The 26634-nt window shown below is 32.5% G+C and overlaps 1 protein-coding gene across 11 annotated transcripts in view; it reads right to left on the bottom strand.

Annotated features, from left to right (window-relative positions):
• The window catches only part of LOC103577291 (syntaxin-binding protein 5), a 245942-nt gene that overhangs the window by 184045 nt on the left and 35263 nt on the right, over window positions 1–26634 (bottom strand). For all 11 annotated transcript variants that reach the window (XM_053742555.1, XM_053742554.1, XM_053742559.1 and 8 more), the window contains exons 6-7: window positions 16680–16743; window positions 4910–5114 (exon numbers count right to left, since the gene is read on the bottom strand). In XM_053742555.1, the coding sequence (XP_053598530.1) occupies window positions 4910–5114; window positions 16680–16743 (269 nt within the window). The remainder of the gene's footprint in view (window positions 1–4909; window positions 5115–16679; window positions 16744–26634) is intronic.

Below are 26634 nucleotides of genomic sequence, written 5' to 3'. Positions count from 1 at the left end.
CTCTGTGAAATAAACTTTGGTAATCTTACCATAAGAATACCAGTATTGCTACCAGAACAAAAAATTTACCGGCAGGAAAAATACTTTTTTTTTCAGTGTATCTACCGTTCATCACCTGTACAACATTTACACATAACTACCATTTTTTCTTCGAGAAAATCTATTCAATCAACCGCGAGATGATCACAATTTTCTAGCAAAATTACGGTACTTTCACCGTAACCACGAAACCGCTAAGGAATACGATTCAATTTATGGCAACACAAATTAAATATCTTTTGAATGTTATATGGATTAAAATGCTCTTTGTTCCCAACTAGAAATTTTAGGCAGTGGTTAGGCCCGAATAAGGCATACCAAATTCCAGACTTGCGCCAAGTGAGGCAACCAAACTAGGTCTAGATCTCGAAAGTAATGTAGTTGCGAGGCCCTGCTTAATGCGAGGCTTCCTTCTTAGGCAGCGGTTTCGAAACCATACTTGCTCGTGGTAGCTTATACCGAGTTCGCGATAAATGAGACAACCGCATAAGGCATAGAAATTGGCAATATATGGCCATGTATGATTGTAATGATCATGTAATTTTATTTAACTAAATTAAAAAAAAAAAATTTTTTTTTATCGTTTAAAATTATTTTTGCAGGGCAGTTATCATCAGATGTGCTAATTTAATATTATTTTAATTTCCAATCAAATTAGAAATTTTTAATTCAAGGAAAAACGCAAAACTTATCGAGGACCGATATTGTGGAATTCGAATCCGGGACCCTACGCACGAAAGACGGATGCTTTAACTAATATGGTATACTACCGCTTGTGGCTCCTAAGTTTCTTTATGCTATTCAAATATTATTTGGTACCAGCCAGGAATTCCGAAAATATACCTAACTCAAGCAATGACGAAGACTTTCCTAATAATAGCCAAATTTGACATAACTAACTTTAACAAACCTTTGGCCATCCTCATTGCGTTTTAGTGAGGAATTTTAAAGAAACACTGAACTTATGCCCGGCCAAATACTCCTAATAACAACTAAGTTTAGAGAAGTATTGGCTTATCGAGTTTCAAGTTTCCTCAAAAGGACTGGACAAAGTTCAAATTAGGTTTGCTGTATTGCGGAAAGCATCATTCATCCCGAATCGGTATTTCGGCATGCTGCACTGGAATTCTAGTCGGGGTATATATAGTTACCATTGCTACCTACCAGTCAAGAATTCCAATACTAGGACTGAGTGCGGTCTTGCCACAGACATTTCTAGTTTCATCTGACTTTGGCATACCAAACATCGGCATACCTTAGGTGACTGTTGCTACCAGGAATTGCTACCTACTAGTCAGAAGTTGCTACCTACTAGTCAGGAATTCCAAAGTTAGGTCTGAGTACAACTTACCACAGACGTTCCTAGTTTCATCTGAGTTTGACATACCAAATATCGGCAACCCTTAGGTTACCATTGCTACCTAGCAGTCAGGAATTCCAATAGTATACCGTACTTCGGCAATGCCTCAGAGTTTCGTGATCACAATCGAATCCGGGATTTTTTCGACATGCCAATGTTTGTTTTGCCTTATGAAGATCGGATAAGATACGAATTAGGCTTGCCTGAGTTAGGAAAGCCTAGTTCAGGCCAACATGATTTTTCGGCAAACCTCACCAAAATTTCTAGTCGGGTTATTAAACTTGCATAGAAAGCTCGAATTTCTACCCTATCTGAAGAGTACAAATTTTTAAAGCAGTACAGTGCGATTGCGTTATTGTCAACAAATATGGGGTTGAAAATCATTCTTAGAAGCATAGTTAAGTTGAGAATAAAGATCATGCTCGATGCTACTTAACTTCGGTGATCGCCCGAGCCACGCGCGTGCCGAACGGCTGCCTCAGCCGCTTAATGACGTTATTATAATTTATTTGAATAATTAAATTGTTTTCATTTTTGAATTTTCTACAATTTTTTTACCCCTTACTTTACTCGCGTGATGAGAAAAAGTCTCATGGCTTTTTAAAATAAATCTTTTAGAAGTATTTGTAATGTTCGAAATAATTTTTAAATTTCAAAATCATAAAGACCATAAAATTTCAGGAAGATAGAAAAAATTTCACTAGGTCATTCTATTTGAAATTAATTAGAACAAAAATATTTAAAGTCAAGTGAGAGAAAAAAACTCATAGCGCAGGTGCTGCAGGGTTAATATAATAATCATTAAAATCACTATTTTGAATTCATCTTAATTACTTAGTGAAGTTTGAGGATTTAAAAAATACGAACAGTAAAATTGGAATTCGATTCTCTGGAGACTATAAAAAACTTCGTTTGAATTTTTTTTTCTACCTTTTTTTTATTTTTCAGTTTAAATACCAAAATGACAGCTTGTATGTCTTCATCGCCAAGAATCATTCTTGATATGTTTTTATAGATCCAATAATACATTTTGTATGCAATTATTGAGTAAAAATATTAGGTGCTTATTTTGGAGATTGAACCTTACATTAAATTGGAGATCCAACTAATTTTACTTAACAATTATCTAATTTCGTACATATTTCTTCCCGATAACTCTTTTCAGCAAGTACATGGCAGCGAGTTCGCTGTAAGTATTACTTGTAAATTCCTTTCAAATTGCTCCACCGAATAATGCACAATCTGGTGCTGTAGCAGTTGTTTCTTGTCGTGCACAAGCGAGTTTTATGAACAATCTTAGCAATGCAATAGTTCACCAGTTCATAATGATATTAGTTACGTTGATTGCGATGACACAGGGTGCGTGTCTCCGGCGTAATTCAGATAGGTGCATAGATCCAAGAATAAAAAATGTACAGCCCCAAAAGAGCGCATTCTTTCGAAGGAGTTGTTTGTCTTGGTCGATGACTCAAAATCTATTCGTGAAGCTGTTTGGAGATCTATTGTGAATGGTAGCATTTCTGCTATGTGGTATGTCTCTATTAATGATAGAGCGGTATTCAATTAGGTAGGAGAATTGTTCGATGGTGCTAGTACCGACTTCTCTAGGCCCATCGTAACCTGATCAGCCATCTAATCTGAGTGAACTAACTAAGCGGATGATGACTGCGCAAAAGTAGAACCAGAAAGTTACAAGGAAACTACGATGATAGCTACAATTAAATAAATCCAGAAATGAAATTAACTGGTTACTGATTAATACAGACCTGGACACTGATAAATTTTAGAACAATAAATAGGCCGGCAAAATTCCTAGCAGCATTCCGAATCGAACAACGCTCGAAAGCCGATAAAGTAGCAAGAAACTCAAAAAACACAGTGATATAGAAGTGTGAGCATTCTTACTTACTGAAAAAGGGAGATAAACGAATGATGAACTAATGTCTTCTATGAAAAATATACCTGTTTAAAGTGACCTTTCTACATTGACTAACATAGCTAAAAACTTACAATGTATAGATTTTCAAATTATTCAATTTTTAATCTTGACTACACTGGAAGAACAATTTATTTGAGTCAAATGAGATTTGTTTCATATAAATAAATCCCATATTTGAATGGACCCAATCAATATTTATTCGAGACAAAGATATGGTTTATTTAAACGAAATAAATGATTTTGTGCAATCAAATTGACGAAAGCAGTTGATTCAAATAAATATTTATTTCAATTAACTGAATACTTCTCAATAGTTTCATATAAATCTATTGATTTGGCTCAAATATATTGTTCTATCAGTGTAGGAAAAACTTTTGGAGCCAACACAAAAGACTTGTTCATCTAAACGTGTAACACATAATATTGATAATTAACATGTCCATATAAATTTTTACCATGGCCGTGAATGAAATTAGACGTTCACCTAGATAGGAAACTCTTCCACAATTGTAAACAAATTTAGATTTCTACTTTAAGACCCTTTTTATATCCAGTCCAATCCACATTAAGATGCAATAACAACTTACCCTGATTAAGAAACATTATTTGAAATGATTTAAAACAATTTGAATCAACTAATACATTGATATACACTTAGCATGAATTAAATCGTAATTCTTAATCAAGGTACCCCGTTTTGGAATCTAACTCAAATGAGTCTCTTAACTTACTTCTTCCCTCTTACATCTCTAACCTTTTCTCATAGTGAGATTCGAATATGTAAACCACAAAAAATGACTGTCTTTGGTCTTGAATTCCGAAAATGTAACCCCTGTCAGTTTATGCCGAAGTGAAATTCACTGCTTTAGATTCTAAAATCCAGTCATACGATCAAAATTGCAACTGGTTCATCAAGAATCTAAATCTAATTTTCTTAAGGTAGTCAGTGGCCAAGTAATCATTTAACCATAATTTCAGTTCAGTAGACAATTTCACTGAATCGATCTAAATATTCACGGTCGCAACAATCCATCGCATAGGCAAACTATGGAATTCCAAATTGAAGAGTAGAACTGACACTGACCCAGTAAATATTCAAGAGTCTGAAGAAATGGAAGTTACTGATGAATAAATTTTAAGTAAACAATGGATAAATTACTTTTTCGAAAAATTTATACAAAACTTCCTTTTATATGAAATAAAAAAAAAATCAACTTTGTTACTAGAAAAAAAAAAAAAAAAAAAAATTATGTTATTATTATTTGAAATTTTTTATCATGTAAAATTTGTGTTTTTGACAAGTTTTTGACAGGTATCTATCTGCTCGAATGTGCTCGAAAGTGTTCCGAAAGTAATAATAATTATCGTAATCAATAAAGATTGATATTAATCCTATATTCATCACATTTACTGAATTAAAGAAGCCATTGGAAAAAAAAATCAAACCTATTAAAATCATAAGAGTATTGTATGGCCTAAAATAAATAGAGGCTTACTTTTACACAGTTACGTTCAATGCCATAATAAATTTAGCTCGAAAAAAACTATTATGATTTTTTACATATTCATACCGTGAGGGTGAGTAACGTTGATAGGTTTAGCCTGTTTCACAAACCACGTAGATAAAGATCCATCAGTGTGACTACACATAAATTGTTTACCCTCATGATGCCAAGAGATCGATCGTAATGGTTCGTCAGTTTGGCATCTCCATTCCGCAGCTTTCAGTTTTAAGTCCCATAAAGAAATTTGTCCTGATTCATAACCAATAAGTATCTGCAACACAAAAAAAAATTCAAATTCATTGACTAAAAATAAAAATGAGTTATAATTAAACGAAAAAAAATAGTAGTGACCTAACGTTGTCCTAGATGATTTTATTCAATTAAAAATAAAAATCTTAAAACTGGCTTTTTTAGTGTATTTAATACTAACTATAACACTTCTGGTCATAGGTTAAATATAATATCGATTGTATAATCAAAGAGATCAGGTATAATGGATTCATGTTCATAATAATGAACTTCCCGGGTAAAAAAGATTATTTATGATTATACAGAACCACATATAAAATTACAAAATTACATATAATTATAATCATAACTGCTTAACATACATAGTTGAGTGAGGGATAAGGATTACTTTTTTATGAACACTAGATGATAGTTTTGAGCTTTGAAAAGTTTTATATTACATAATCATAAACAAAAATGGGCAATGATTTTATTTTAAATTGAAACTAAATTTTACAACAAAATTACCAAACTCTTCTTGTTTTATCTAGCTATTTACATAGAATAGACTCCTATTATTGCACGCTGAAAAATACATTTCAAATCTTTCCGTTTTATTAACAAGCAATCTCTAATGTTATGTTCTCCACCTATCGGGAGGATGATTAATTAATGCACTATAATTTAATTTGTCTATTTGGGTTACTTCGCCAGGAAGTATTTGAACACTCAACTTTGGTAGAACGATTGTAGATTGAGGAAGGATTTTCAATATAAAAATGCTTATATTTTGGTTAATTAAATAGCGTAGAAATATATTTAAGAATTATTACAAGAGGTGACTGTCTTGCTCGAGCTTCTGGCTAATTCTGCCTTACAAAAATTAATCTTAAAAATTATTCTAAGTTAGAAGGGGCATCAGCCTTGGAGACCATGGCAGGGTAAATTTTCCTTATTGACTGCTATGGGGACGTAGTCGGGGCTTCATGACGTCACCGTCACTACTTCCGCCTCTCGAGGTTGAATCTTCTGCTCCACTGCTTGGTCGACCTTCTCAACAGCTGCTGCGTTACCCGATACTTGGACCGCTCGAGTTTTATTGCGATCTCTAACCGGCTTACCGTCCATGCTTCAAGTTTTTTTATTTAAAGATTCAAGGAATTTCTTTACTATGATTTATAACAGGGCATTTGGATCTCTTAAAACTACTTAAATATGAAATACACAATATGTTTATAAAAAAATTACAAATGTCTACACAACTTTCTCTTAATTCTAGCGAACAATATGCTTAGAAAGGTTTTAGACATAAGTTTCTTATTTTAACAATCTTACAAACATTTATAATTTTATTCTAGACGAGCCTCGAGTGACCAGATGGTTCAGATATTTTGTTATTTTAAGTCCCGAAAAACCCAGAATTTTCCCCACGATTCATTTAAAATATATAAATATAATTACATTTGAATAGCCCGCGTAAGGGTTTATATCTTAATTCCGCGAGGGGTCATTTCTATCGGACAGGTGAATCGCGATGAGACATCACACTAGATTCTATAACAAGTGTAATGTGTTTCACTACTACTTGTGTTTTCAAAGGACTCACCATTTTACTATATTCTGTTTTAAGTTGCTCAACCAAAAAATACAATTCATTTTTACTTTTTCAAATGAACTTTCTTCAAAAAAATATTTTTCATACTAAGAAATAGAAGCTTTTGGAGCAAGTAAAAATTTATCGATTCAAGCATAATAAAATATGGTGACTTGGAAAAAAAATTTCGATTCAAGATAAAAATTTTAAAATAATTATTCACTTGGTGCAAGAAAATTTTGATTATCCAAATGCTTAAAAAAAATTTTTTTGAATAAAGAATATTTTTCTTGATTCAAGTTAACTGTTTGTTCTATGGAGTGATTATTCGCAAAAACATCAGAAAATTTTTAAATACATTCAGGGTCAATATTGAAAGCTTGAATTATTTTATAGTATAAATAGTATAAAACTGCCTGCAATAAAAGGTGTTTTTTCAGCTTATAATGTTCTTTATTTGTACATTATGAAAACATAAACGCGTCTTTCAAATTTTAGTTTCCCTATACAGAAAATACAGTTAACTTGAACCAATAAAAACATTCTTGATAAAAGATTTTTTTTTAACGATTCGAAAAATCAAAATTTTCTTCTCAAATGAACACATTTTAGTTTTTATTTAAGTGGGGCTCAGTTATGTTTCAAACAGCAAAAATCCTACTATAGACAAATTGCATGAAAACCAATTTGATCAGTAAGCATTTGTCGGCGAAGTGATGATATATTTGCTTAATTTGGTGTTCAGCAAGCATCAATATTTGTTGTGTTCATACGAAAAATATAAAATATCAAAAGTGCCTTAAAATGGGGCAGGCCAGCAAGTACTACCCTTTACGTGGCTTTAGCTATAATTACTCCAACTATAACAACCCAAAAGTTGAGTTGCAGAAAACTAACAGGTGCCTCTGTAACCCTTCTTCTTTATTTCTAAAATAAAACGTAGCACTGCCGCGGGTCGTCTGAGTGACTCCACGTCATAGGACTGAATGACTTCTTATGTAGGAATCCCTAGCCATTTATAATCAATGCCACAGGTCGATGTAAATCTTCTTGTGAGTTTTTTATTTTTTTTTTTTCCCATAGCCAAAACCAGGAGTTTAGCGACCCAACCAAACAAACAAACATGAATTTTCTTTCGCACGTTAATAACGTCGCACCTAAAGTGAACCATAGTTCGAATCGTGTGGGATTGTTCCCTGTGTGAGAGGAAAGTCATGGTGTGGTTAACGCCAAAGTTGCAAGGATTTCGTTAACGACAACAAGCACTACGCTCATATGGAGTGGCAGTGTGGCCAGCCGTGTTGCCTTGATCGCTGAACCTTCTGGTACCCGGGCCGAGTAGCGTTACCCACGGTAGACTCGAAAAAAAAAAAAAAAAACACAGTTAAAGGGTTTTGGTCGCGATACGAAAATCCACCCCCACCTAATCCGATAGCAAGTAGAAAAGGAGGGAGAGGTATTACCGTGGATGGTATTCGAGTCTTGTAGATAAACTTGCGAAACGATAGGGCCAGAACGCTTGAGAAAAGTGTCTTGTAGGAGAAGATACGTACTGATGTACTTTTCGACAGGAGCCAGACGCAGCAGCGAAGGAGAAAGGTTTTATTAAGTCCGGTTATGGCGGTGGTGTGCAGATTGCTGCCACAACTGAGGAAAGGTCATTTGCAGCTATTTGCTTAACGAATTCAAAGTACAAAATAATGTAAATTTCTCAACTGAACACTTCATGCTGTGTATGCGCTCTAAAAAGAAAAAGGAGTTCAAGGACTGAGGGAGGAAGGGGTTTTATTTGCTATGGACTCAAAAGCTATACCTATTATATGGAACCTAGAAACAATCAAGAAGGGAGAAGAACTAGAAGACTTTATAGACGACTATGGATTAGATATTTTAAACATCAAAAGGGAAGGCCCAACTTATTGAGCAACAGCCGGGGAATCATATATAGGTGTCACCCTTGCCAAGCTGAAACTTGCATAGTCCGTACTAAACTAGTCGATCAAACGCGAGTGGATGCAGCATACTGACCACTCTGTGATTAAAATTAGCCTAGGAATATTAAGGAAACGGGAGGGTTTTGATGGCAAGGACTTTAAGCGGTTCAACCTTACGTTGGCCGACTAAAAAAAGCTCTACCAGATACCACCAGAACTTGCAAGAATGAGCCTTGAAGGACTTGAGATCGAAACGGTCGTAGACGTGGAACATTATGCCGATGCCCTGACTAAAATCATAATAGAACCATGCAATAAAGCTATCCCGCGGAAAAAGCTGCATATAAAATCATACTCGTAGTGGACCAGATACCTAACAAAAGAACAGAGAGTAGTTTATAGAGCCAGAAGGTAATATCAAAGAGAAACAGAAGAAGGTAAAAGAATAGAACTGAAAAAGATGTACTTGATACTTTGTAATGTATTCGAAACACACCAGAAGACGGAAAGAAAACAGCTGTCGGGAGTTTGTCACGTCGAACGATAACAAAGAGCACTGGGGCGTCGTTTACAAACTTAAGGCAGATAAACAACGGTAATTGTTCAGAAGTGGGGCTTACCCACGTTCCAATTAGCAAAAAACCTTATTGTAGACAATTAGCATTGAAACCAAATTGGTTACTATGCAATTTTCGGCGGAATGACGATATATTTGCTTAATTGAGTATACAATAAGCGTCAACATTCGAGAGTTTATGCTAAAGGTATAAACATGATATATTAACCCTTTCACGCTTTTGGGCATTTCCCCTCCACTTTGCGATCTGTCAAGCGGGCGGTGCCTATCTGATTTAGTGTGTATCCGAGAGCTTTGACGAGCAGTACCGTACATATGATGAAGTCCTCACAATTAAAAATAAGAATTTCAAAAGAACAAAAAATATTAAAAATTCATAAAAAAAAACAGTTGCATTAAATATACTTTTAAAACTTGAAATAACGTGAGCTGTTATACACCGTAAACGTATAGAAATGACAGAACCATGTCAATTTTCAAGTATACAAGAGCTCAAAAATTATTGTAACTCTTAGTTAGGCCCATGGAACTTCACTGTCCATTTTACGGTATTATATAAAAATTTTAATTATATATTTGAAAATTAGCAATCCTCCATGTCATTTTCTAGATTTTTTGCACCTGGGATACAAGGGCCGGATAGATATTGAGATAATGCAGATTGTCTTCGTCGTCCTCAGCCCTGCGATATATTTTCATCCATCTCGTTACCGACCCAAAGTACAAAATATCATGTGCCATGGTCACTTAACATGAAGTCCCTTGGCGCATAATCGCAAAGGAAGTGGGGAATGTGTCAAATTTTAGACCGAAAACCCTGTGGCATCAATCGGATACTTCAATCTTGGATCCCTTACTGCACTGATGTGCTATCTAGTTCTTATAATTTAGTATTAGCGACTATTTGTTGCTATATTCTTTTATACTCTTATTTTATGCTACTTCCTTAAACTTAAGTTTATTGATTTATAATTAAGGAATCAATTAAACATACGTGAGGTGCTCCAGAGCACAGAAGGGTGGATCGCGAAGTGGCCACAAATCAATCGGGTTTTTGCCTTATCCCCAAATTTCCTTAGAGTCCTTAATGGTTTTAGCAAAGACTATCTTCACCAAAAACTAAGTAGCCAATTCCAACACCGAGAAGAAGGAGAAGACTATTAGATCACGGTTCATCTGGCATCCACCCAGGTGTTGTCAGACCATCTGGGCATGAGTGTGTAAACTAACAACTTGTGGGGACTCAGCACATTCAGGATGTCAGTCTCAAGTTAGGTGTGTGTGTGAGAATGTGTTAAAGAATAGATGAATGAATGTGTACAAAACTGGGTGTATTCTCTGAAGGGCAGAGGAAGAAACCACGTTCCCTCTTAACCAATGTGGTATGTCGACAAATACATGGAATAACTGCTATGGGCGAATCCTCTCCAAGCCAGCATAAAAAAACCGAGTGCTTAGGATTCACTGGGTTTGGAGTCGTAGTGATTGCTGGTTTAGGGCCCACACGCAAAAGTATATTTGATCGGATCATCGAGCCTAGGGTAATGTCACTAATAAGCTTATGCTCAATGTTTCGCTATAATTATAATATGGTGAGATAGGAATATACGAAACGCGTGTATACCCAAAAAAGTTAAGAAAAAGTCTCCTGCAAAAAGGAGGCAGACTCCAGTGTCGTCAAATTAATTAATTAATTTCAGTATTATCTTTGAAATTTCGTAGGTCCGTGCTATACTGCACTATTTAACATGATTTTCTCATTTTTCCATGTATTGACTCTCAAGTCAACCACTAAAACATTAAGTTATACATCTATGTGCCATAATAGGTAGTAGTTTTGTCCTAAGTGCGTTAACGGATTCATCAGAAAAGCTATACTACCGCGCTCTTGCCTTGAACAACACCTTACTCTAGTACGCACCGAGCTGAAACCTTGTCGTGGGCTTTATCAAACATTATACTAGTAAAGGAAGATGGATACCTTCTAAACTAACTGCATCCAAATGTTAGGTGAGCTATCGTAAGCCGTAAAAGTACTAAAACAACAGAAATATCGACCTTCAAAAATCCACCGCCCATTTACGGTATTACATAAAAATTATAATTATATATTTAAAAAATTCATTTTGAGAAATTTGTATGATCTCATGTTTTTTTATCAATTTTTGCACTTTTGAGATGCAAGACCCAAATAAATATCCAGTGTTAAAGACAAAATCACACGCAGAGAACTTAATCAGTCGTATAATTGAACACATAGAAAAAATTTATTTATGTAAATTAAAGTATGAGCACTTGGAACGTGAATAAATGTGGTAAACCCTGATTCCAAACAAATACCCATATTTTTATGCTTAAATCGAAAAATTTCTACTTGTTTTAAAAGTTTTGATTTCTTACTATGAGAGATATTTATTTTTGCAGAAAGATGTATTAGTTTTTTTTTGTAGTGTTATGTCAGATCATTCTCATCTCATATATGTATCCAATGATAAAATTTAAAGTTTAAATATTAAAGAAAAAAAAATGTTCAGTTTAAAATGTTCTGAGAAAGAACGAAAACAAATTAGAGAAAATCTATTTCTAGTATTTCGTTATGAGAAAACCGATCGTGGGAGCTGTGCAGGGGTCCTCTAAAGGGGACAGCTGCATAACTCCCGCGATAAAGCCGAACATCACTCTTGAGAGTTTTTTACGAAATCTCATAAAAGTGGTAATAAAATAGAAAATTTATGTTTCCGCTGCATGGGAATGCTCCGACCCAAAGGTGAAACTTTCCAGATCACTTTTGGAAGTAACGGAAGTATTTTATTTAAACAAAATTTTAAATTAAAACAAAAAAGAATCAGAATATAAAATAAGAAATAAACAGTACTTGGAAAATAAACTGAACAGAGAAATAAATGGTTAAATAATTGAACAAATAAATAGATAAATAAATAACTAAATAACTAAACGAATGAATAGATAATCAAGTAAATAATTAAAAAAATAAATAAATGAATAAGGAACTGATTAAATAAATAAATAAATGAATAAATGGTTGATAAAATAATTGAATAGATAAATAAATAAACTCCCGAACAAAATAGTTAAAAAACGCCTTTTCATTTTCTGTGAAACACCGAATTTTTAACTAGGGAGTCAGTCGTAAAATTTGGTCCAAAGTGGACGGTTGGATAATAAACATAATAGTAGAAAATCAGTCGGCTGGTTGCCACTCTACCTTAGAAAATTAAAGCAGCAAAAGTTCACCGGAGGGAATGTTCACAGAAAAGGGAAAGGACCATACTACTATTTAACTGTTCTATATATAACATATGCTGTAACCGAGTAAGTCAGAAATTTATCTTGCTTATAATTTCTCTTTCAATATAAACCTATAAAATCGAAGAATTAGTATTATAACTTTCATTTAAAATTTCAACGATCCCCGGTCTATTAGTCGCAAAACTAGGACCGAATATTTAAATACATCCGATTTTGAAGTGGATAGAGACTTTCGCTCATAATTTGCCATCCTTAACATCGTTGGCATATTATAGTCAGAGCTCAAAGCCTGCTTTTGCTGTAAATCCGACATAACAGTAGCAAAGTTTTTTGTTTGAAAAAAATTTCTCAAAATAAGTAATATTGGTTTAACGCAAGAATGTTGAATTTTTGATGGTAATATAATATATCCCATTGTACATCATGACATTAATATTTGTTATCAATGTATACATGAATAATATTTCCTTGAAACTGAACTTGAACTTTCAAAAAAAAAAAAATTATTTTAATTAAAATCTATAGAGAGTATCTACAATATGATTGAAAAAATATATTAATGATATAACTGTGAAGTAATATAATTAAGTATTCAATTCTATGTGATTATATATAGTCCTATATAATTATATAGGGTCGTTTTCCATATTAAATTATATAAAATTCCTTCACTCGGGTTACAAAGTAATAACGCGTAAGGTGTTAGCTACTTATCGAATATATAGTTCTTTTAACAAATGTAATTGTGATTCAAAACTATTATTTCACAAATTTTCTGTATCGAATAAAAGAAATTTTCATATGATGAGTTACTGAAGCCGTTTTTTCTGCTTTCACAATTCTGCTGTCCTTATAGTCATATTGATGTTGTTTAAGCCTTATTTTAAACTCTTTTTGTTTACCCAAAATAACAGAGTCTGTATCGCCCCGGGATCTTATACATTAACCAGACTGTTTTAGCATTAAAATTCTATTCTTTGACTCAGAATAAATCTTCCATCAGTTTCTAAATTATGGAATGCTAATTTACCTCCGTTCTCCGTGATACGACGATCTATCTTATTTCATGGCAGGAATATATGAGAAACGGTAATAGTTAAACAACAATGTATGTCCACTCTTTGTCTGGCCGGGGTTATGGTTATCCAAAGCTTGTTTAACCAGGGCTCTGGGCCATTTTTTAATAGTACGTTCGTCACTTTGATACGATTTTGTCTTAGGCTTTTTACGATGGCCGTTTTTTGGCTCATAATATGGTTTGAATGAAAGTTGAGCAACCGATTGGAATTCGTAGGCTTTGTACCAGTCCGTCTTTATGGTCCAATCCATTAATCGGGCAATTTCGACATCGAAGAAACTAATCAACTACTTTTTTCAGATTCCATCGTAAACTGGATCTTTAATTCGAAATTATTGAACATTGTTAGTCCTCGTAGTGTCATTCTTTCGGGTGCTGACAACGAGCTATCATCCCCATACAGTTTTATTAATGGAATCTCAAACGGTGAACTTTCAATCACTTTTCTCACTACACAATCCCAGCGATATCCGGATTTAACACCATCGTCATCTGTCTTGAAGATCACAAATTGGAGTAAGTCACCCAAAAAATTAAGATGGTCATGAAGACACGCCAAAAATGGTTTCAGACTTTTCTTGACTTGCTTGCTAGAGTCGCAGTGATAAAATCAACAAAGTCAGTGCACTAATTACAAGTAACGTTGGACGAGATACTAATCTTTCACGGCTATATAGGACGTGCATACTTAAGAACGGGTTATATGGCCTTAAATTTGTCGAAAATCATATTCCAATGAATAAACTCGGCTAGAGCGTGAAATCTGACCACACCCACGACAAGTCGAAAACTCTTTGGACCAACACCCCGTCCATATCTGGAAATAGACTCTGGTCGGAGTGAAGTTGGAAAAGTCCACCCTTAGTACCAGCACCCTATATTGGCGAACAGGCCGATTCAATACAATGATGTCACAGCATGTAACTGAAGTTTTTAACGTTCATTGAACCAAAATAGATTTTGAAGATATCACTATTTTAAAACTCAGATTTTAGTAAAATATGAATTGAAACTACAGTAATTAATATATTTAACCCATCGAAAGCATCGACCCTACTCCCATTTGTCAGAACTATTTCCACGGCCAAGTCGTGGATATTTTTGAATGTGCTGGTAGGAAGATCCCACCAAAACGGTGTGGTGGGTATATTAAGCAAGTCTTTTGTGCCCCTGAAAAATAAACACTTCACTCCCATTAGTCGGAACCATCTCCACGGCGAAGTTGTAGATATTTTTGAATGTGCCGGTAGGAAGACCCTACCAAAACAGTGAAGTCGGTACATCGGGCAAGTCTCATGTACCCGTGAAAAATCTGTCGACATGGTTCCATCAAATAAGAGTGGGGTGTATATTTTTCTCGGGCACATAAGACTTGTTTGATATACCCACTACACCGTTTTAGTAGGGTCTTCCTACCGGTACATTCAAAAATATCCACGTCTTGGCCGTGGGAAAGGTTCCGACAAATGGGTGTGGGGTGTATATTTTTTTGGGCACGTAAGACTTGCCTGATATAGCCACTCCACCGTTTTGGTGGGGTCTTCCTACCGGCACGTTCAAAAATATCCACAACTTGGTCGTGGGAATGGTTCCGAGAAATGGAAGTGGGGTTTATAATTCCTACGGGCACATAAGACTTGCCTAAAATACCTACTACACCGTTTTGGTGGGGTCTTCCTGCCGGCACATTGAAAAATATTTACAACTTGGCTATGGAGGTGGTTCCGACAAATGGGAGTGTGGTGGATGCTTTCGATGGGTCAAATATATCAATTACTGTAGTTTTAATTCATATTTTACTAAAATCTGAGGTTTAAAATAGTAATATCTTCAAAATCTATTATCGTTCAATGAACGTTCGAAACTTCAGTTACATGTCACAGCTTCACCTTATTACCTAAGATTGGTTCTCTCCATCGATGTCAGATTCAATTGTTCCGGCCCTGAATGATTAACTACTCTGCCAGCTTCTAGCACTTTAATTTTTCAAGTCAAATACAAAATGGCTACTCATCCCAAAGAAAAAAAATTAATTAATGTAATAAAGCTAACTTGAAACCGGTTACTTTCATTACCATAACCCATTCCATGCGGAGCCCATTGACATGTGGTGTCTAACGGCCACCGCGAGTCTAACCTTTGTGGGCGTAACACTTCATCCATCTCAAGAAATAGAGATACCCTGAACGAATGCGGCTTGAAAGGTTCTTTCATGGTATCACTTCTCGTTACTGGTGAATAAGTTGCTTCAAAAGAAATGGTAAAACGCGACTTGACTTAATTATCTCTTAAAAAGACTTTGTCCATTTATCATTATTCTTTTCAAACGAACTTTTATTCATTTAGTTCTGTTCAAAACGTCGACATCTAATGATAACTTAATTTTTAAAAATCTGGATGGAACAACCCCGAATTTTGAGAAGATTGCCGATTTTCATAGCACAAAATTAAATAAGCGCCTGTCATTTTCATAATTACATGTTCTTATTATATCCGAAATTCCATCAAAAACGGTCAAGCCGATGTTGAGATAAGAGAATATAAAAACAGACAAACAAAAATGGTGAAATCGGGATCAGGGATTCATAAAATTAATATTTGACAAAAAATTTGACAATTTAATTAAATGTACAGGCAGATCCTATTGATTTATGTGGCGATATAGATTGTCTTCAATCATAATATTATTCATCATTAAAATATTGTCGAAAATTTGATGTGCACTAGAAGATTCATAAGCACAGTTTAATCGAATTTGATCAAATCCAATGAGATTTCATAAATCTTAATGGCAAAAATTTTTCACGAGTAACAATGTTATATTGACATAATAAAAATATTCAGGAAACTTTTATGATGGAAATACCTTCCAAGCATTATCTAAAAACTGCTAAAATACCATGAGAACACTAATAACGCGGAGAAAACATTATGTACACACATATAAATAAACTCGACGCTCACTAAATTCAAATATGGTGGAGGCGGTTGATTCTAAGATTTATTTTGTCCCTACTTCTTAACAAATGTTTACAACTAGATTGCGCTGGATTCCGGTTCAATGAACATAAAAAAAAAGACAGAATGAACAGAAATTTGTTTAAGTACTATTAGTAACTAAGTATCTTTTTTATGAAATTATTTATTCTATTCACCTTACTCAAGTCCAATGGATTATCACTTAGATGGATAACAGCTCCTGGATGAGATTTTCTTGACCTGAAAAAAATTTTCAAGTGTAAAATATGATTAAGTCAATTTTATTTATTTTTTTTTTTTCAACAAAAATATTTTATTACAATAACTCTTTTGGTAAATGAGTAATAATTGATATGGTATGAGAAAATATTTTTTTGTTTTTATTTTGTAAAATGACCTGAGTCGAAATTATAATTGTCAATCGGACGTAATGAATGATGGAATCGTCAGTCTTTGGCATGGATATTCTCAACAATTTTACGAATTTCTTACCATCGGTAATTTTTTCGAAAATTGATTTATATACTGAAACAAAACGAAATTGTTTTAATTGTTGACTCCACTGAACCCCCCTCGGAGTTACTTTTTGAAAAAAATCCCGATGGTGGGGAATTCGTAAGGTTATTGGGAATATTTGTGACAAAGGTCAAGTCTGGAAAAACTTAAGATAGAAAAAAAGAGTATTTTTAACTTTGACCACACTGAAATCCCTATTAGAATTGGTTTTTCAAAAGATACAAATGGTGGGGGATTTCTGAGATTTTCGGGAACATTAATGCCAAATTTTATGCCTGTAAGTATCATAATGTCGAGACGCAAGTATTTTAATCTTTTACCCCAGTAAAATCCCCCTCGGAGTTAGTTTTCGGGAAAATTCCGGAAGCGGCGGATTCGTAAGATTGTTGGGAAAATTTGTGCCAAAGTTAAGTCTGTAATCCAAATAATAAAAAAATGTATTTTAATTTTTGACCCCACTGAAACCTCCCTCGAAGTTATATTTCGGAGAAAATACCGATAGTCGGAAATTCCTAAGATTGTTAACAATATTTGTGCCACAGTTCAAATTTGTAAGTCGGGTATGTATTCTTATCATTCAACCCACTAAAATCCCCCACGGGTAAGCCGAAGGAAATCGATTTTGTCTATCTTTTTTAACATTGAATATCTAGATGACTATTCCAACGTCTAATACGTCCGACTTGCGATTCCAACCTTCATTACGCCCAATTGACGATTCCAACGTTCATTACGTTCGACTGACAATTCTAATTTCGACTCGGGGATTTATCGATAAAAAAAAAAGTATCTAAATTTCGAAAAATAAATTACTATTAATCTAGTATATTAAATAACCAATTGTTTTTTATTCCACAGGTAATAACTCTTTCATTGATTCACAAACTGCTACAGAACGTATCATCTAAAGCCAATAACGAACTATCTTGCTATTTTTTTTCTTCTTATTGTTATTATTGATCTCTTATTTTTATTTTTACTTCAACTCCCTGCGATCATGTTCTATAACTTCTATTGTCGAAAACGAAAGAATTGCTTAACACAGAAAGAAAAAATAAAAGATATTTGTTCTATGCTTTTTTTTTACAATAAAACAGCAAATATTGGTTCAACAGCTATTATTATTCTTATTATACATATAAAAATATATATGGGGCATTCCACGCCAAACCGGACGGTTTTCAGAATTTAAAATTTTAATTTCCGTCACTTTTTGATATTTTTTAGTATTCATTAAAAAACTCATCCTCCTAAATTTTGAGATTTTTTTGATCATTGGTTCAAAAGATATGAAATTTTCAAAAAAACCACTCTCTTCATAGTTTCTTGCTTATAACTTTTTGAAAAATGGTTTAAATAAAAAAACTCGAATAATAAAAAAGTTTCATTATTCCATGTTCTCTTAGAAAAAAAATACAAATAATTTTTTAGAAAAATTTTTCCACGTTATTTTTGAGTTTTAAGACTATAAAGTCGTTTTCTGAAAATCATGCATATTTTGATTTTCCTGAAAATTTGTGACAACAAACTACTATCTATTCCACAACATTTCAGGTGGTTCCGGTCGTGGTACCTCCGTGGCTACTATTTTTTTTCGATTATAGAAAATTGAAAAAATTTTTTTTTCGCTATAAATTGTTATCCGTACCGATTTTTGACACTGTACACTTGGTTTTCTTACATATAAAAAATTGATTTCGATATTTTTCTGTTTTGAGTAGAGATTAAAAAATAGTAAGCAAAAGTTAATGCTATTTATGAGCACCCGGGAATAATATTTTGTGAAATCATTTAAATACGACCAAACAACGTAAGATTATTTGTAAAAACTGCATAATGGTTTATAAAATAAAGTCTATAAAATTTTTTAATTTATTACCTCATTCATAAATGTTATAACGAAAAACTTCTTTTTAAATTCGTGGAAAAAGACTAACAAAACCCAAAGCGGGATGACAGCTAAAAAATTGTGAAGTTTCAACAATGAATTAAGTTATAAAAAACTGAGATATAATATTAAAAAAGTCTTAGTTAAGTTCAAAAGATTTTAACTTCTCATTTTTTTTTTTTAAATTTGCCAAAAGAAGGAATTATTGCCCCGCTATTAGTGGGTATACCGCTATTGGTCTCTTTACCTTATAAACAATAACATAATAGAATACAATACAAATAATAGAATCAATCATTTATTAATGTCTTTAATTTTCTAAAGTTCATTTGTATCCAAACAAATATATACAATAAACTTAACTATTTAAGTGTGTGATTCAGCACAGTGGTCAATACATCAGATCTCGAATCAGAAGGTCTTGGGTTCAAGCCCGTAACTCGGCAAGGTTTTTTCTTTATTTTTTTTTTTTTTTTCATGGCAATTATTGGTTATATGTAAATCATTATATAAAATTATACATAATTATATATGACCAAAACTCATACATAATTTTATGTAGTGATTTATATATAATTTTTTTTCCCGGGCAGTTATAATAAATGTTTGAGAAGCAACTACTTTGAAGCAAATGAAGCATCAGATTTGGTAATCAATTCAGCTAAGATCATTACAGGAGCACTAAAATATCATATAATTATTCGATAAAGTGACGGAGCTATATTAACTAAGGAGAACTTTAGTTCATAAAACAATCGTTAATGTAAAAGTTTTAGAAGAACACGAAAATAATTAAACACGTTTGTAATACAGTTTCGTCGTTTTTTCGAATAATTATAGGATATTTATGAGCTCCTGTAACCGTCTTAGCTGAATTGTATAGCAAATCTAATGTCTCTTTTGCTTCGAAATAGTTGCTTTTCAATAAATAAAAACATTTATTGTAACTGGTCGTAAATAGCATTAACTTTTGTTTACTGCTTTCAAATCCCTACTAAGAAGAAAAAAATACCAAAATCAATTTTGAATTTGTAAGAAAAATAAGTGTACAGTGTCAAAAATCGGTACGGATAACAATTTATAGCGAAAAAAAAATTTTTTCAATTTTCTATGATCGAAAAAAATAGTAGCCACGGAGGTCCCACGACCGGAACCACCTGAAATGTTGTGGAATAGATAGTAGTTTGTTGTCACAAATTTTCAGGAAAATCAAAATATGCATGATTTTCAGAAAACGACTTTATAGTCTTAAAACTCAAAAATAACGTGGAAAAATTTTTCTAAAAAATTATTTATATTTTTTTTCTAAAAGAACATGGAATAACGAAACTTTTTTATTATTTGAGTTTTTTTATTTAAACCATTTTTCAAAAAGTTATAAGCAAGAAACTATGAAGAGAGTGGTTTTTTTGAAAATTTCATATCTTTTGAACCAATGATCAAAAAAATCTCAAAATTTAGGAGGATGAGTTTTTTAATGAATACTAAAAAATATCAAAAAGTGACGGAAATTAAAATTTTAAATTCTGAAAACCGTCCGGTTTGGCGTGGAATGCCCCATATATATATATATATATATATATATATATATATATATATATATATATATATATATATATATATATATATTAGACTGTCAAAAAAAAAAATTTATTTTTCATTTTAATTAAATACACCTCAAAAGTGACTTCAATAATAAAAAAAAATTGTCCTAAAATTTGAGCGTTATGTCTCAAAAATTGAGCAGATGGGGTGGGGGGTCCCCTTTCTCATTTAAAATACATAGAAAAAAATTTGTTTTTTCTATTTTATGAATAATTATGTTAAAAAAATTTTTTCCGATTTTTGAATTCGGCTATCTTGTAAGAAATTAAATTCTCTACTAAAAAGGTCTCTTTCGTCATACGCTTAAAGTTGATAGAAAAAAAGTTATGGGAGTTGAAACTCAGGGGAAAAAGTCGAATTTGTAGAATGAAAAAATATTTCTTTTTTATTCATTAACTAGCAGAATTTTTTCACATTATTGTGACAGGTAGTGAAATTTTTACTGCTGGAATTTACTCAATTACGTGATTGCTTAACTTTACTTAACAAAAAAATAAAAAAAAAAAATTTTTTTTTTTTTTTAAATTCAAAAATACATATTTTTGCAAAAACAAAAAACAGTTTTGAAAATTTCAGAATCTTTTAAAATATGTACAAGGTGTTATACAAAAATAATTGAGCCAAAAATTTTATGTCGATCGTCATTTTTACGAATTTCAAAAATTCAAAATTCGACAAATTCGTCATTTTTCAAAATTTTTTTTTGGTATGACAGAGATATTATTCTTGCCAAGTCTGGTCACACTTAGTATTATAGTCGAATAATAGAGCGCCACTGGAAGATGGACTCGGCCTTCCAGAACCGGATGTTGTAAATTTTTTATTTTAAATGAATTAATTAATTCATTAATTATTACTCAGGGTCGTTTGCAATATTTTGTGAGAGAGGCGAGGAATCGTAAAATAGGCTGAAATAATGTTGATCAAATTTTGTTTTAATTTTATTTAAATTAAGCACCTTGCTTTTATTTTATTTAACCTTTATGACAATAATTATTCTTATGACAAACTAAATATTCTTATGGCAAACTAATTGCGCCCCCTGGACGCTACTTATGCTAAACTAAATTTCATGGTCGTCTCCCGGACGTTTTCCACACACACACACACACACACACACACACACACACACACACACACACTCTAGATTAAGGATCTTCCCGGACGTTACACACTCACACACACACACACAATAATTATCTCGTCCCCTGGACGGTAAACCTTAATATTACTTTAAAATCATCCCCTGGAAGTATATTTATTTAAAACTAATATGTCCACCGGACTTATCACAGGCACAATTAACTTTTACTTAAGATTACTTGACTCGACTTTGAACTCAATGACATCACTTTTCTCTTACTCAATTATTAGAACTTAATTTTTCAATGTAACTCTCAAAAGTAATAACTTTTCTACAGCAATAAAAATTTCACTATTTTTATTTAATTCACTTATTTTATTTATTAATTAATTAATTTTTGGTAATTGAATTTAATTATTAATTTATTATTTCACTGATAAGTCTTATTACCTTTTGCTTCCGAAATCAATATATTTATTTTACTCAAATTTTTACTGATAAATTTCATTAACACTTCCTTAAAATTTATTCATACTCAATTTACTGACAAAATAATATGTTCTTAATTTTACTCGACAGCAATTTTACCGTAAATTTTCTAGCGTCTTAAAATTCTGAATTTCCGATTTTATAATTATTTTAAAATTACTTTACGAGTATTTTATGACTAAATTTACGACTAGAATTACGTTTAAAATTTGACTAGAATATTCTGCCAGTGAATTGGCGTCGCGAGGCCTGAAATTAAGATTTTAAGACACGGACTATTTATCTAAAGCGGCCGACAGGCCTGGGATACTTTTGTAAAATAATATTGAAATTAAATTCAATTTATTTACTGACGATTTACGCAAAAGTTCACTTTATTCCGGCCGAAAGGCCTTGAATAGAATAAATTTAGAGTGCAGACAAAATGGCGGTTATTCGTGACAAGATACTCGACGGAAAGTTCGAGACGCGTGGTTGAACCGGCCGACGGGCCTTGAGTTACCAATCTACTTTTACTGAACCAGCAGAAAGATGTTAAGTAAATTATTTATAATTAATTCGGCCCTCTGAATAAATATTAGAGGTCTGAATTAAATATAAATTTTACCTTTAGGGAAATTCCAGTAACCAATGGCAGAATTACAGCTGATGTCCGGTTGTTCTGCTTCTCTTGTAGGCTCTCGTTTTCCCGTTATCTGGTTTTCTCTCTCTCCAACGCCAACAATAATTACTTTGGTATAATTTGAACAATTGATCTTGTACAGTTGATTGCGTCCTGTCGCTATCGCCGTCTGGGCAACTCTGCTGATTTCACGTTCCGCAGTCCCTTATATTGTCTCACTTTAGGTTCACTTCCCCGAAAATCTATTCTCACTTTTCTTAACCTAAGGAAATGACGAACGGACTGGCCTTAGTGATCCATGCGACACCCGGTGACTAGTCGCATCACTAACTCGCAACTTACGAGGTCGTTGGCCGGTTATAGGTGGGAAACGAAATTCAAATTCAAATTGTTTAATTATTTATGTTTATTAATTTACCCGGTTACATTGGAATATTTTTTTTTTCATAACCTCAAGTAGCCCTTTCAAAAGAAGCTTTAGATCGTTATTGTAACGATTATAGTTTTCGAGATATTGAAAGAATAAAGTTGAAAAACTAGAAAAATCGCGAAATTTTGAATTTTGCATAACTTTTGAAGAAAAATTTTCAAATTTTTTTTCTTTGGGAGAATAGCGTTATATGGTGTTAGGAAACTTCTGACCGAAATTCGTCCAAATCGATTCCAACCATTAGTCAATTTGACATGGAATGACCCATATATAATATATATATATATATATATATGTAGTGACGAGGATGTGGTTCTTGGAACTTAATCACTACAATAAATAATCTGACTTCAATTGATTATATTAACAGAGTAATAAATAATTAGTTTTATTTAATAAATTATATAATATAAAATAATGGTGGTCGCATTAGATATGTGTTAGCTAGTTGCCGTGTATCTCTCTATTGTACGCGTGTACGGTACTGTGTACTTGAGTGAACTGTTGCTACCGAATATCATGTCCGCGTGGGGGAAAATATTCGGAGATCGATGACGATCAATGATTGACGGACTTATCCGAAATTATGAATATCAAATAATATCAAGTCGCTAAAGTCCATAGTTTCAGAGTTATAGCAGTTTTAATAATTTAAAAAATATAATATTAAAAAAAGAATGACAATTGCTATTTTATTTTTTAAATCATTAAAATTCTTATAACTCGGAAACTATAGACTCTACCGACTTGACTCTCAGGACTTTTTTTGAAGGGAATAAAATTTCCCATAAAATTCCGATTTACATTTTTGGTGTGCATTCATTATTGAATGATTTATAAATTATCCTTCCTCATCCTTCTCTTACAATTAAATAAATCACACCGACCCTGACGATCCAAGATTCGGCTCTAGGAGGCCGTTATCACTTCCAATGGCGCCCTTCAAAAGGTAATTTAAGGACGACCAGAGTAACAGCATAGCCCTGTTATAATTGCTAACATAATACACGACAATTATACCGTAAAACTTAATCTATCGGGTGTCCGACCTCAGAAACGATAGCAGTATTGCGGAATTTACCGTAATTACCATTTAATTTAAAATTTACTTGATGTAAACTCTAATATTAAAAAATAATTACTCTTGATTGAGTGAATGGTAACTTGATTAAGAAAAAAATTTACTTGAATTATAAACAAAATTTTTTTTTATTTTAAGTATTGATATATTTGTTTGGAGTATATTTTTCTTCTCAATGAATGAAAAGTTGTGAGTAGTTCGAGTCATTTTTTATTTTTACTTTAATGGAATATCTTTAAAGAAAGTGAATTTACTATTGAAGTATATAAATCAAGGTCTGCAACACTATGAACATCGATTATACTATACTATAGTGAACTACCGTAAATACAAAAATAACTATCAAATTTCTAACGCGCTTGATGGTTAAGGGTTCTAAAATACTGAATTGTATATTAATCACAGAAGCACGAGGGTTCGAGCTCACCATGCAACAAAAAAATTTACGATTAAAATTTTTCTTCAAGACATCTAATCCACGGAGTCAACTTACTACATATTAGGGAAATGCTGCTATACCGAGTAATAACGAAGAGTCAAATATGTGTGTCAAGTAGTGGAGAGGTAAATCATACACACCTATATCATCTAAGCCATCGCAAAGATCATAAATGTTATAATATAATACGAATATAATTTTTACTTTCTAACAATTTAGTTGATGTAAGTGTTTACTTGATACAAAAAAATATTTACTTGTAACAATGAAAATGCTTAAACCAATCAATAATATCTATCATTAGAAATAAATTGGTATTTAATTAAAATAAATATCAAGTGTCATTAAATATCTGGCACTATTGGGAACTGACCAGTGGGCGTGGTTTAAAAAACATGGCTACGTATTGTGTGCAAGTAAAGAGTTACTGATATGTTTACATTAGTTTAGTGATGTGAATTTTATTTATTTATGTTTACTATCGAGGAAATATTTAACTGGGTCGGATCAAATCCAGCTCAGAAGAACATTAAAGATGCCGAGAGAATAATATCAGCGGGTCATTTACTAAAATGTGGTAAAAATATTGAAAGTATAAACAGTGATGTTGTGACTTTTTCGGCATTGTGTTTACAAACATCTCATCTGAAAGAAAAACCTTACGAAATTGAGGGATCAGTATCAAAATCTGGAAAAATTTTAAGTCTAAAATGCTAATGCAAGGCTGGCAAAGGAACACAATGTAAACATGTAGTAGCTGCTTTATTATATTGTTACCGGTAAATAACTTTCTAACCTCCATTTTCACAGAAAAAATGAAATTAATTATTTAATGACATTAATTTTAATTTTAGGAAAGGAAATAAACTAGATGTCTTATCTGCGACTGATAAAAAATGTGGATGGAAAAATAAGCAAGAAAAAATTGTTAAAGAATATAATTCAACACCAATTCTCCAGCATGCTTGTTTTTCAAAGGTAAAACGTAAATATGTAAGTAGCCAAAATGTAACAGAAGACCCGGTAGCTGCGAATAATTCTTTAAGTCAGCAAGATGCTGATGAAGATCTTGATGATGTTTACGAAGGTGAAGTCTATGAAGAAGTTGTTTCTACGAGTGTTATAAAACGCAAGTGTCCAGAATGGATCGACGTAAAAAAGCTTACTGAAGATGAAAAAAAGCTAATAGTTGAAAAAGTTCGGACTAGATTGAAAGACTCGGCGTTTTCTAAGCATTAGTAAAAATAATTAAATATAGTGGCGTATTTTTATTGATTTGTGTTTATAAGCTTCAATGTTAATATTTTTTTGATTATTTTGATTTTTTTGATTTACTACCACAACCATTCACAGCGCAATAAATTCTACTTTTATTTTTCAAACAAGGGTTTAATTTAATGAGTTCCATTTTAGAATAATTAATTTTTTTTATTTTTATGAATTATTTCATATACTTGTATACTAAAGTGCACATTACAACTAGTATTTTTTTTGCCACCAGACGTCGTGATCGAAATGGTCAGTTCCCAATCCCTGACTAAAAAAACTTCGATTGTATCTGATTAAAAATTCTAATCGGATTCAATCGGAAAAATGATCAATGAAAAATTATTATTTTCCAATTTAATTCGATAGAATCTGATTTAAATATTTCAATCGGTAAATATTCGAAAAATAAATTTATTATTTTCCGATTCAATCCGATTGAAATACATGTAAATAGTTGGAACACTTCCGAGTAATTCTGATTGAACGTTTGAATCTAATAGAATCTAATAAATCCGATTGAGTTTAAATCAGATTTAATCATAATTTTTTCATCGGGGATTTATTCAATGTTAGTAATGTCTTACTCCACGTAAGAAACAATATATATTTCACTTTGTAAACGTGCGTTTTGATTTTACGATTTGAAAATCGAGCGCAAAGTCTAACTGATTCTACGGCCATCTATTAGAATAATTTGTATATTAATTA

Source organism: Microplitis demolitor, chromosome 10 (assembly GCF_026212275.2).
Source record: "Microplitis demolitor isolate Queensland-Clemson2020A chromosome 10, iyMicDemo2.1a, whole genome shotgun sequence".
Classification (NCBI taxonomy): domain Eukaryota; kingdom Metazoa; phylum Arthropoda; class Insecta; order Hymenoptera; family Braconidae; genus Microplitis; species Microplitis demolitor.
This window is presented reverse-complemented; position numbering and strand designations above follow the sequence as displayed.